General features: G+C 47.2%; 1 protein-coding gene across 5 annotated transcripts in view; it reads right to left on the reverse strand.

Annotated features, from left to right (window-relative positions):
* LOC141122094 (NACHT, LRR and PYD domains-containing protein 12-like) overlaps positions 1-13,279 on the reverse strand; it is a 110,173-nt gene that overhangs the window by 65,725 nt on the left and 31,169 nt on the right. For all 5 annotated transcript variants that reach the window (XM_073611931.1, XM_073611952.1, XM_073611937.1 and 2 more), the window contains 3 exons: positions 12,642-12,802; positions 7,008-7,185; positions 5,781-5,846 (listed from right to left, as the gene is read on the reverse strand). In XM_073611931.1, coding sequence (XP_073468032.1) covers positions 5,781-5,846; positions 7,008-7,185; positions 12,642-12,802 — 405 coding nt within the window. The remainder of the gene's footprint in view (positions 1-5,780; positions 5,847-7,007; positions 7,186-12,641; positions 12,803-13,279) is intronic.

The following is a 13,279-nucleotide window of genomic DNA, read 5'->3' on the forward strand; positions in this document are numbered from 1 at the left end:
GAGTGTGAAGAGAGGGTAGCCGGTCAGCAGTATCTCCTCACAGGGGAGACTGTACAGATAATCAGGGCACTGATCATCAGTACAGCCCCAGCAGTGCCACAAAGTGACACCGATCAGTGCTGCCTTTTAGTGCCCATCAGTGCCTACTCATCAGTGCCGCCTATCAGTGCTGCTCATCCGTGCCACCTATCAGTGCCCATCAATGCCACTCATCCATGACGCTTTTCAGATTCTGCCCTGCTATAGTATGGAGACAGGTGGGGGCCATCTTCCCCTCACTCGTCTCCATGCCCAGCCATGGACAGGTCCCGATCACCTCCGCCGTGTCCGACGGCTCCGGTAAGCGGCGGAGGGAACCGGATCGCGGCGGGAGGGGGGCCCTCTCCCGCCACCGATAAAAGTGATCTCGTGGTGAATCTTCTGCAGAGACCACTTTTATCTCATAGCCGACCGGCCGCTGAAGAAGAGGATACCGGGGTTATGGCAGCTAGCTGCTGCCATACCAACGATATCCTCCTTCAAAGTCATGACGTAAAACTGCGGCGGCCGGTCTGGAAGTGGTTAAGAAGCTTGGCAAGTTTTTTGAAGTTGTATTTTTTTGTCACAATTTTGTAAAATTAAGAACTTAAATAAAATGTGTTTTTTTCACATTTTTTTTTTCTTTTTTAACATACTGTCACCAGTGCAGTACAGCATCATCATACAGAGTGACTGTTGACAGTATGTAAAAAACAAAAAAATAAATATTTTTTAATTAGTTTTTCTTTTTTTTTACAATTTTTTTGTCACATTCTGTGCAATGTTAGCATAGTGATACCGTACTACTCTGGGAAGGTGATCTAGATTTTTTTTTTAACACTGTATTTGCTTATAGCAGCAATCCCTGTTAAGCAATGTTTTAATTGTCATAAATGGCTTTCATTCATGACAGCTTGCTTACCATTATAATGGTGTGATTGGCTACAGCTATCACATGGTACAAGGCCGTTGTGAATGGCTATGTACTATGTGATCAATCACATTAGTAAACAAGCCATACCTCCCAACTTTTCAACTTCAGCATGAGGGACACTGGAGGAGTAAAAAGACATGCTGCGTGCTACGTCATGGTAAATTGTGGATGTGGTCAAGTGTCTAGCAGTGGGAGGGGCTTAAACGATGTGGTTAAACAAAACCCATGCTTCCTTGTACCTATAAAATATGCTTTGATTGCTTTGTCTGAGCCTCAAAGAACTTCATTAAAATAGTCAGAGACTGCAATGCAGAGGAAAGGACATAATACAGAAGATGGTCAGAGACTACAGACATGATACAGGAGATGGTCAGAGACCGCAGACATGATATAAGAGATGATCAGAGACTGCAGACATGATATAAGAGATGGTCAGAGACTGCAGACATGATATAAGAGATGATCAGAGACTGCAGACATGATATAAGAGATGATCAGAGACTGCAGACATGATATAAGAGATGGTCAGAGACTGACATGATACAACAGATGGTCAGTAACTGCAGATATCATACAAGAGGTGGTCAGAGACTGCGGACATGATACAAGAGACATGATACAGGAGATGGTCAGAGACTGCAGACATTGCTCCAAGAGACTGTCAGAGACTACAGACATGATACAAGAGACATGATACAAGAGACATGATACAAGAGATTGTCAGAGACTGCAGACATGATACAGAAAATGGTCAGACTGCAGACATGATACAAGAGACATGATACAAGAGATTGTCAGAGACTGCAGACACAATACAAGAGATGATCAGAGACTGCAGTCATGATATAGGAAATGGTCAGAGACTGCAGACCTGATACAGAAATTGGTCCACCCATAGCCTGCCACCAGATGCAGTGTGCTACTTTCCACCCATAGCCTGCCATCAGATGCAGTGTGCCACATGTCACCTATAGCCTGCCACCAGTCCGACACACCGGAGCCCCGGGAAAGTGAACACCCCTCCCGCCGCTAGCTGCTGATGAGACTCCTCCCATGCGGGGGCCGGGGTTGTCACATCTTCAGCTCTGAGGGGTTCATGCTGGGACCTGTAGTCCTTCACTTTTGGGGGGGTCACATCCCTCAAAAGTGAAGGACTACAAGTCCCAGAATGAACCCCTGATATCTAAGGATGTGATGCCCCCCCCCCCCCCCCCCAAATTGAAGGACTATAGGTCCCAGCATGGACCCATGAGAATTAAGGGTGTGAGCCCATAGATTTCACATGCTACTGCTGGGACCTGTAGTTCTTTACTGATTAAGGGGGGGAGCCCATCTTCAGTTCTGGTGGGAGTTCATGCTGGGACCTATAGTCCTTCACTTTTGGAGGGGTCACATCCCAGCATGGACCTTGCCCTGATATCTAAGGATCTGTCCTCCTTCCATCCCTCCAAGGGTGTAATCTCATCTGTCAGTGTCCTTTCTTCTTCTGCCAACCCCTTATCTGCCTACCATCCTCTTATCAGTGCTAGCTCCAGGCTGACACACACTTGGAGCTCCTGTGAAGTGCTACAGTTCAGCACAGAAGGCTGGCTGGCTGCTGGGGGAGAGCTGACTGAGGCTTTTAACCCTGATCTGTCCATGGTGAGTGCATTGAATTGTACTTGCCTTTCATTCATCTCTCCTTCATGAACTTCTGCATGCTGCTGGCTGGACGATGCAGGGAGGAGTTGGGTGGAGCTAATCAGTTAAATCTTCCCCGCTGTGAATGCTGGGGCTCTGTCTCTCTCCTCTTCATGACGTCACTGGTTGCTACACACCAGGCGGGCGGCAGCTAGCAACCATTTGGGCACTGAGCCAGCGATTAATGTAAAAAGGGTCTCACCAGCCAGGGGTCCACCACAAGCTGTCAGTGAGATCAGCGATGTGAGGGATATTTTAGGGGGCATCAGATCGGTCCAGGGCCACGGGGCAATTCCGGGACACTGTACTGTCCCGGAATGAGGGTGCCCGGGAACGGGACAGAGCTGCCAATTGCGGGAAGGTCCCACAGAATCAGGGACAGTTGGGAGGTATGAACAAGCTGTCATGATCCCTTCATGACAGTTTTGTTTACATGTTTTCATGTGATCACTATGATTGGTCATAGCGATCACATCATACGCTGGCCGTTCGCAGCAGCAGAGTACTAAGCACTGTGATTCATTGTGTCCGCGGTCACAGGATCACGCCACAGCGGGCACCCTCCCAGAATTGTAAAACCACCCTGATGCCGGATAATGACTATATGGCAGCCAGGAAATAGTTAAGAGGTTCTAAATGCTGGGAGGCAGAGATGGACATTTCGATCATGTGACTGCTGTCATTGGCGGCCACAGCAGTCACATGATAGGAAAGCTACCGATCACCATTATGCATTGGTAGCTTTTCAGTGCCCACTGGTTACTTTGCCGGGTGCGCTCACTCAGCACAGTAATGTGTTTACATAGGGCTGCATACACTATATTACCAAAAGTATTGGGACACCTGCCTTTACACGCACATGAAATTTAATGGCATCCCAGTCTTATGCCCTGTGCAATCGGTTGGATTTTCCAAGGGAAAAAAGTGCGATCGGATTGTGTTGTCGGAAATTCCGATTGTGTGTGGGCTTTTTCCGTCGGAAATTCCGACACACAAAGTTTGAGAGCAGGCTATAAAATTTTCCGACAACAAAATCCGATCGGTTAAATTCCGATCGTGTGTACACAAATCCGACGCACAAAGTGCCACGCATGCTCAGAATAAATTAAGAGAGGAAAGCTATTGGCTACTGCCCCGTTTATAGTCCCGACGTACGTGTTTTACGTCACCGTGTTCAGAACGATCGGATTTACCAACAACTTTGTGCGACCGTGTGTATGCAAGACAAGTTTGAGCCAACATCCGTCGGAAAAAATCCATGTATTTTGTTGTCGGAATGTCCGATCAATGTCCGATCGTGTGTACAGGGTATAAGTCCGTAGGGTTCAATATTGAGTTGGCCCACCCTTTGCAGCTATAACAGCTTCAACTCTTCTGGGAAGGATGTCCACAAGGTTTAGGAGGGTGTCTATGGGAATGTTTGACCATTCTTCCAGAAGAACATTTGTGAGGTCAGGCACTGATGTGTCAAGACCTTGCTTTGTACAGTGGTGCGCAGTCATGCTGGAACAGGAAGGGGCCATCCCCAAACTGTTCTCACAAAGTTGGGAGCACAAAATTGTCCAAAATGTCTTGGTATGCTGACACCTTAAAAGTCCCCTTCACTGGAACTAAGGGGCCAAGCCAAAACCCTTAAAAACAACTCCACACAACCTCAGAAAGACAAAATTATACTTTTTTGCACATAAAGCTTCTCTGGCAAGCAGATATCATGAGGGAACTTCTGAATTCTCACACGGTGGTACAGAACACCTGCTAAGCTACATAGGATTTATCTTCAGGTTTCGGAGACGTGTTGGCACTGTGGAGACTCTGTGGGAACCCTCTTACATATTTTCTGGGAATGCCCAAAATTAAACTCTTTACTCAGACATTTACCTACTGCAGCCAAAGCATGTATTCCAGCTTTGTGAAAGAGTACATGCCCTCCTACAGTTGCCCATTGGCGTACCAGAGTAGCAGATATTCAGGTTATGTAAGACCTTACCATGACTTTAAAATAACAGGAGGAATGAAAGATCTGGACTCCCTATTTTTACTATAGGGATCAGACACTATTAGCCTCACAGCCTAGTGGAACATCGGAGGTGGACTAGGTTTTGTGGGGTTGTCTCACTCCCCTTCCTTTCCCCCCTCCTCTTCTTTCCTTTGTTTTTTTTTTTTTCTTTTTTTTGCTGCCTTTTTATCTTTCTTCTGTATTTTAAATATCCAGGTACGGTCATAGCGACTGATATCTCAATCTTTTCTATTTTTCAATTTGGAAAATATAAAATTGTTTTGGAAATGTGAAGGGAGTTCCTAAGTAACATCTTACAATGTGCATTGATGTCAGCGGCTGCCGATGGTTCATTTGATTGTTGACCTAGCAGCCGTATATGTACTAGCTTAGATGTGATGTGATGTGCTATTATAATTTTTGGCTGTGTTTGTTCTTGTGGTGTTTTGTCCACTGCTTTATGTTCATTTCCTTGACTGCAAAATAAAGAATAAAAAAAAACCCCACATAATCCCCCCTCCACCAAATGATTTGGACCAGTGCACAAAGCAAGGTCTATAAAGACCTGTTCTTTAAGGCCCCTTTCACACTGGGGCGGTGTGGGCGCCGGTGGCAAAACGGCGCTATTTTTCGCAGCGCTTTAGCGTCATTTTAGCGGCGATATTAAAACTGCCCCGCTAGCGCTGAGGCTCATTGATTGAAGGTAGTGGGGGTTAAAACCGCCCCGCTAGCGGCCGAAAAAGGGTTAAAACTGCCCGCAAAGTGCTGCTGCAGCAGCGCTATGCCAGCGGTATAGCCGCGCTGCCCCATTGATTTCAATGGGCAGGAGCGGTGAAGGAGCGGTGTATACACCGCTCCTTCACCGCTCCTAAGATGCTGCTAGCAGGACTATTTGTACCATCCTGCCAGCGCACCGCTCCAGCGTGAAAGCTCTTGGGGCTTTCACATTGGAGGCAAAGCAGCGACTCTTTCAGGGCGCTTTGCAGGCACTATTTTTAGCGCTGTAGTGCCTGCAAAGCGCCCCAGTGTGAAAGGGGTCTTAATGTAATTACTTGAATCCAAAAGCTCCCAGGGAAGGGAAAACCCAAAAAGAGTGAAGTTCATGCCTGACAAAATTGGTCATATTGTCCATCAAAGATTGTATATCTTTACCTTCCAGATCAGGATCCAGTGAGTGCCCATGTTCATCCAACAGAATCTGCTCCACCAGATGCTTACCTTTGGGAAAAAACATTGTAAAAAAAATCATAATTTATCATGTATATTGGAAAAATATATATTTTGATAAAGTAGGGAGGAGTTGAAACCTTGGATTTTTTTTTTTTTTTTTTGCCACCTATGTCTTATTACGGAGATTTTCTTTCACTTTGTCTCCTGTAGACAGCAGAGGGAATCTATCCAATTGAGAGCAACCCTCTCTTGGGCAGTTGTCATGGGATAAAGTGATACCGCCGAAAGATTTCCCTTCCGTTTCCCTTTTTGGCTGACGAAACAACGTTTGGGATTTTCCATCACTTATGTTCCCTGTGATAATGGTCACCAATACAAATAGAGTGACTGTCTCTAACAGGTACACAGAAACCAATAAAATCCTGACAAAGGTTCCAACCCTTCACGACAATTTTTACCTGTAGCCATGTAAACATGGAGAAGGAAACATTGTCCTCTTTACAGTTAGTTTTACTTTCACTTTCCACTGTTATGCTGGATTCTGTTGCACTGTTTGCCTCCTGTCAGGATGGGGAGAGCTATAGCCAGAAAAGCCTATGGACTCCTATGCAGAACGTTGAGGATCGTGGGACTTGAAGTCCAGGAAGTAATCCATATTGTGGAACTTATGGAACGTTTGAGCTATAAATCCCATGAGACACTGGGGCAAGGAGGAGCAGTGGGGCTGATTTTCTGAGACTGCTCAGCTAGAATCTTCCTCTTTGCAGTGGTGTGTATATCAGTCCTGTTGCATACAGACTATCCACAGGGCGAGGAGCAAGAGACTGAAGCCCGTGAGCAGTGTTTTGTGCCAGTATGTGGGCAGGCACAAGGTCGCTGCCGAGGTGATACCACTATTGCCACAAGGAGAACCAGAGCTGTTCTACACAGATTCAAGGGACCATTAAATCTGGCTGGCCTGTTGAGAGGGCTCACTGCCCGCTATTAGCACACGTATAGCAGAGACTGAGTTTTTGGAAACCGGATACTAAGTACTCTCACGCTGCATGCTGATTCTCCAAAACTGTTTTTAAGTGCCCCAACACTGCTTAATGGGCCCAACTATAGCCGGCATAGCCAGCCCCTATAAAGCCATTCTACAAGCCATTCATACACAATAATTATTTATTATTTTAACGTTTTAAACTTGTCAATACAAAATAGTATTACCAGTATGGTTGATTTCATCCAAAACCGCCAATAAGTTAGGATTAGGGTGGACTTTCTGTAAGGCACAAAGAAATTCCCAGAATCCAATCACAGCTTCTCTTCCTAATTTCAAAATATCTTGATATAATTTGGCTGGTAAGTCATCACTTTCACATTTGTTTGCAAATGACAGGTAATTCTGAAACACAGTTATTTTATTGTTACCTCTTATAGTTATTACGATAGAGTAGTAATGCCGCGTACACACGAGCGGACTTTCCGGCAGACTTGGTCCGGCGGACCGGACTCCGTCAGACAGTTCGATCTTGCGTGGGCTCCAGCTGACTTTTTTTCCCCAAAAGTCAGACGGACCTAGAAATGAAACATGTTTCAAATCTTTCCGACGGACTTGAGTCCAGTCGAAAAACCCACTCGTCTGTATGCTAGTCCGATGGACTAAAACTGACGCTAGGGCAGCTATTGGCTACTGGCTATCAATTTCCTTGTTTTAGTCCGGTCATACGTCATCACGTATGAATCCGTCGGACTTTGGTTGATCGTGTGTAGGCAAGTCCGCTCGTTAGGAAAGTCCGTCGGATAGACCATCGGACCTAGTCTGCCGGAAAGTCCGGTCGTGTGTACGCGGCATAATAATATTCTAACAATAAGTGCTGAGCCTCCTCTATAATCCCTCACTCCACCTCTGACCCAGATTGCCAACCACCCATATAAAAACGTTGTACACAGGTGTATGCTGTCATCCTATGTATTGTGGGGAATAGGAATGTGGGTTAGACTGGCCATGCATGAGTCAAAATACTACCAGGCATGAAAATAACTGACCTGATCCACCTCCAGTGTGTGGATGGGGAATCTTTCCTGTTGTGTCTTTGTATTCTGACAGCAAGAGGACTCCCCCACTGTCAGAATACACCGACACTGAATACACTGATCAGAACGGCAGCCTATTGCCTGCAGCTCTGATCGAGCAAAAGAATACCAACAGGGTGCTCGAACAGAAGTTGATTAGTGGATCGAATTCTGATCAACCACAGTGTCCATACATGGATCAAATGTCAGGCCAGCTTTGGGTATGGTGGGGGAAGATCGCACAACACCTTCACTCACTAATTTTTTAAGATTATATTCCCACAAGCTGAACCAATTTATATGAACATAATAAGGCTGATGTACTGAAGGACTCGTGACTCTTCACTCAAAACTGTGTGAATATTGTCTTCAATTACCCAATCCAATTCCCATTCACTTTATTACTACTATAATACAGGATTTACATAACGCCAACAGTTTGAGCAGCACTTTACAATATAAAGGGAGACAGTACAGCAACAATACAATTCAATACAAGAGGGTTAGGAAGACCCTGCTCTTGAGAGCTTACAATCTAATAGGAAGGGGCAAGTGGTACAAAAGGTAACAACTCTGGGGGATGAACTGATGGGAGAAATAAAAATTCAGTTGTTAGGTGGAGGCGGGATAGGCTTCCCTAAAGAGGGTTTTCGGAGATCGTCTAAAAGTGAACAGAGTAGGAGAAAGCCAAAGAGATTATACTGTGGATACAGCTGATAAAGGTTTTCATTTGGACCTTTTTCTTTATATGTGAGCTATAGATATAAAGGTATATATTTACACACACCGATCAGCCATAGCATTCTGACTACTGACAAGTAAAGTGAATGACATTGACTTTATCATTACAATGGCACCTGAAAGTGGGCGAATATATTAGGCAGCAAGTGAACATGTTGTCCCTGAAGTTGATGTGTTAAAATCAGAAAACATGGACAATTGTAAGGATCTGAGTGACTTTGACAAGGGCCAAAGGAACAGTAAACCTGCAACTCTTGTGAGATATTCCTGGTCTGCAGTGGTCAGGACCGACTAAAAGTGGTCCAAGGAAGAAAAAACAGAACCAGTGACAGGATCATGGGCAGCCAAGGCTCATTGATAGAGGTGGAGAGGGAAGGCTCATTGATAGAGGTGGAGAGGGAAGGCTCATTAATGGAGGTGGGGAGGGAAGGCTCATTGATGGAGGTGGAGAGGGAAGGCTCATTAATGGAGGTGGGGAGGGAAGGCTCATTTATGGAAGGGGGGATGAAAGGTGCATTGACGGAGGTGGGGAGGGAAGGCTCATTGATGGAGGTGGGGAGGAAGGCTCATTGATGGAGGTGGGGAGGGAAGGCCGTTTATGGAAAGGGGGATGAAAGGTGCATTCATGGAGGTGGGGAGGGAAGGCTCAGTAATGGAGGTGGGGAGGGAAGGCTCATTGACAGAGGTGGGGAGGGAAGGCTCATTGACGGAGGTGGGGAGGGAAGGCTTACTGGTGGAGGTGGGGGAGGAAGGCTCATTGATGGAGGTGGGGAGGGAAGGCTCATTTATGGAAGGGGGGATGATAGGTGCATTGATGGAGGTGGGGAGGGAAGGCTCATTGATGGAGGTGGGGAGGGAAGGCTCACTGATGGAGGTGAGGAGGAAAGGCTCATTGATGGAGGTGGGGAGGGAAGGCTCACTGATGGAGGTGGGTGGGAAGGCTTATTTATGAAGGTGAGGAGGGAAGGTTTTTTGATTAAGGTAGGGAGGGAAGGCTCATTGATGGAGGTGGGGAGGGGAGGCTCATTGATGGAGGTGGGGAGGGGAGGCTCATTGACGGAGATGGGGAGGGAAGGCTTACTGATGGAGGTGGGGAGGAAAGGCTCATTGATGGAGGTGGGAAGGAAGGCTCATTGATGGAGGTGGGGAGGGAAGGCTTGTTTATGGAAGGGGGGATGAAAGGTGCATTCATGGAGGTGGGGAGGAAAGGCTCATTGATGGAGGTGAGGAGGGAAGGCTCACTGATGGAGGTGGGGAGGGAAGGCTCATTGATGGAGGTGAGGAGGGAAGGCTCATTGATGGAGGTGGGGAGGGAAGGCTCATTGATGGAGGTGAGGAGGGAAGGATCATTGATGGAAGTGGGGAGAGAAGGCTCATTGATTGAGGTGGGGAAACAAGGCTCATTGATGGAGGTGGGGAGGGAAGGCTCATTGACGGAGGTGGGGAGGGAAGGCTCATTGATGGAGGTGAGGAGGGAAGGCTCACTGATGGAGGTGGGGAGGGAAGGCTCATTGATGGAGGTGAGGAGGGAAGGCTCATTGATGGAAGTGGGGAGAGAAGGCTCATTGATTGAGGTGGGGTGGGAAGGCTCATTGATGGAGGTGGGGAGACAAGGCTCATTGATGGAGGTGGGGAGGGAAGGCTCATTGACGGAGGTGGGGAGGGAAGGCTCACTGATGGAGGTGGGGGAGGGAAGGCTCATTGATGGAGGTGGGGAGGGAAGGCTCATTGATGGAGGTGAGGAGGGAAGGCTCATTGATGGAGGTGGGGAGGGAAGGCTCATTGATGGAGGTGGGGAGGGAAGGCTCATTGATGGAGGTGAAGAGGGAACGCTCACTGATGGAGGTGGGGAGGGAAGGCTCATTCATGGAGGTGGGGAGAGAAGGCTCATTGATGGAGGTGGGGAGGGAAGGCTCATTGACGGAGGTGGGGAGGGAAGGCTCACTGATGGAGGTGGGGGAGGGAAGGCAATTGATGGAGGTGGGGGAGGGAAGGCAATTGATGGAGGTGGGGGAGGAAAGGCTCATTGATGGAGGTGGGGAGGGAAGGCTCACTGATGGAGGTGGGGAGGGAAGGCTCATTGATGGAGGTGGGGAGAGAAGGCCCATTGATGGAGGTGGGGAGGGAAGGCTCATTGACGGAGGTGGGGAGGGAAGGCTCACTGATGGAGGTGGGGGAGGGAAGGCAATTGATGGAGGTGGGGGAGGAAAGGCTCATTGATGGAGGTGGGGAGGGAAGGCTCACTGATGGAGGTGGGGAGGGAAGGCTCATTGATGGAGGTGGGGAGGGAAGGCTCGTTGATGGAGGTGGGGAGGAAAGGCTTATTGATGGAGGTGGGGAGGGAAGGCTCATTGATGGAGGTGGGGAGGGAAGGCTCATTGACGGAGGTGGGGAGGGAAGGCTCATTGACGGAGGTGGGGAGGGAAGGCTCACTGATGGAGGTGGGGGAGGGAAGGTCCTCCTGTAACGTTTCTATATCCTGCTGTGTTGTTATCACCCTGCATATTTTTGTGTCGTCAGCAAACACTGAGATTGAGCTATTTATCTCATCCTCTATATCAGGGGTCTCCAAACTTTCTAAACAAAGGGACGGTTTATTGTCCTTTAGATTTTAGGAGGTCCAGATTGTGGCCAGTATGAGTGGACATTTTCCTGGCATTAGTGGGAGTAAACGTTGCCACATTTGGTATTAGTGGGAGGAATAGTGCTCCATCATTGGCATTATAGGGAGGAATAGTGCCACATTATTGGTGTCAGTGGGAGAAATGGTGCTCCATTGTTGGTGTTAGACAGCAGCATAGTGTCTCGTATCAGTGGAAGGAGTAGTGCCTCAGGGGCCGGATAAAGGTAAGCAAAGGGCCGCATCTAGCCCCCCGGCCGCAGTTTGGAGACCACTGCTCTATATCATTTATAAAAAAATTAAACAGAACCGGTCCCAGGACAGAGCCTTGTGGTACCCCACTAACCACTCTAGACCATTCTGAGTACACGTTATTTATCAGAACCCTTTGGACACGCCCCTGTAACCAGTTTTCTATCCAGGAACCTACCCTATGGTCCATGCCTACAGACCTCAGCTTGTAGATTAAGTGTTTGTGGGGGACTGTATCAAATACTTTTGCAAAATCCAGATACACCACATCCACCGGCCTACCTTTGTCCAGATGGCAACTCACTCCCCATCCATGTCTCCATGTTATATTTTTGAAAAATCACTTTACAAAGTGTCCCTGCCCCCTCCCCCTTAAAGAGGGAGTCCAACTGAAAAAAAATTATTAAAAGCCAGCAGCTACAAATACTGCAGCTGCTGACTTTTAATAAACGAACACTTACCTGTCCTGGAGTCCAGCGATGTCGGCAGCCGAAGCTGAGCAATAGCTCGCCTCTTGGCTGCTGCCGCCGCCATTCTCGGTGAGGGAATAAGGAAGTGAAGCGTTGCGGCTTCACTTCCCGGTCCCCTACTGTGCATGCGCGAGTCGCGCTGCGCGTCCTAAGTGGTCCCCGCTATCTCCTGGGACCTGTGTGTTTTCCCAGGAGACAGCGGGGGGGGTGCGGAAGGGGGCGTGACTCCCGCGGGAGTCTACTCCCGGAAGTGGGTACAGATACCTGTCTAATACCTGTCTAAGATACCTGTCTGCACCCCCCTCCCCCCTTGAAAGGTGCCAATTGTGGCACCGGAGGGGCGGAATCACTTTTGGTTGGAACTCCGCTTTAATATTTCTAGCCACTGCCATCTTGAGTAAGGGCAGATGATTCAGGTAGCATTTACTTTCTGGGATCCATCTGCCCGTAGCTCAGGCATGCATGCAGGAGGGTGTGCTTAGCTGGGAAAGCCCCTCCTCCTATGAAGACTCTTGGGATGTATGACATCATTTTCGGCCTAGGATGGAAACCAGGAAGCAACTGGAATAGGAATAAAAAAAAATAAGTAAAACAAGCAAATATAATATACCTTCCTATCTATTTACCAATGTGAGCAGCATCAGGATTAAACATTGTCAATGTTGATTGAGAGAATTTAGCGCTCCTTTTACATTATCTTACCTCTGCATTCAACACATTCTTCTCGGACAGCTGGCTCAGGAGGGCATGCGTGTCTATGTTTCCCAAAATATTCATCAGGTCATCTTTATAGTACTCATATATCATCCTCACTGAGGAATCTGAGTAGGCATGCATCTGCTGGCACAACCTCTTAATGTCCCCTAGAAATTTACAGAAATAAAAAATAAATACATTTACAGAATTGTGAATTCAACGAAAGTTCTAAATTATCTTTGATAAAAAACATACACTTGCACTTCAAAATTGCACTTCAGTGATATCTGACATCAAACACACACGTCTGTTCAGAACTGATAGATAAAATCACAAACTGGAAGGAGATATAAGAGGAATTACACAGCAGGGATCCAATGGGGTTGATTTACCAAAACTGGAGAATGTAAAATGTGGTGCACCCCTGCATAGAAACCAATCAGCTTCCAGGTTTTATTGTCAAAGCTTAAAGTGATACTAACCACTTAAAGTGGTGTTCCGGCCAAACTTATACTTTGTAAATAAAAATACCCCTATAGTACACAAGCTTAATGTTGATATTGGAAGATATACAGTGTCTCATATCACGGTCATTTCACTTATATGGACAATTTGGGCATATACATTGGCATTTTATATGAATG

This window comes from Aquarana catesbeiana, linkage group LG01, assembly GCF_042186555.1.
Source record: "Aquarana catesbeiana isolate 2022-GZ linkage group LG01, ASM4218655v1, whole genome shotgun sequence".
Taxonomy (NCBI): domain Eukaryota; kingdom Metazoa; phylum Chordata; class Amphibia; order Anura; family Ranidae; genus Aquarana; species Aquarana catesbeiana.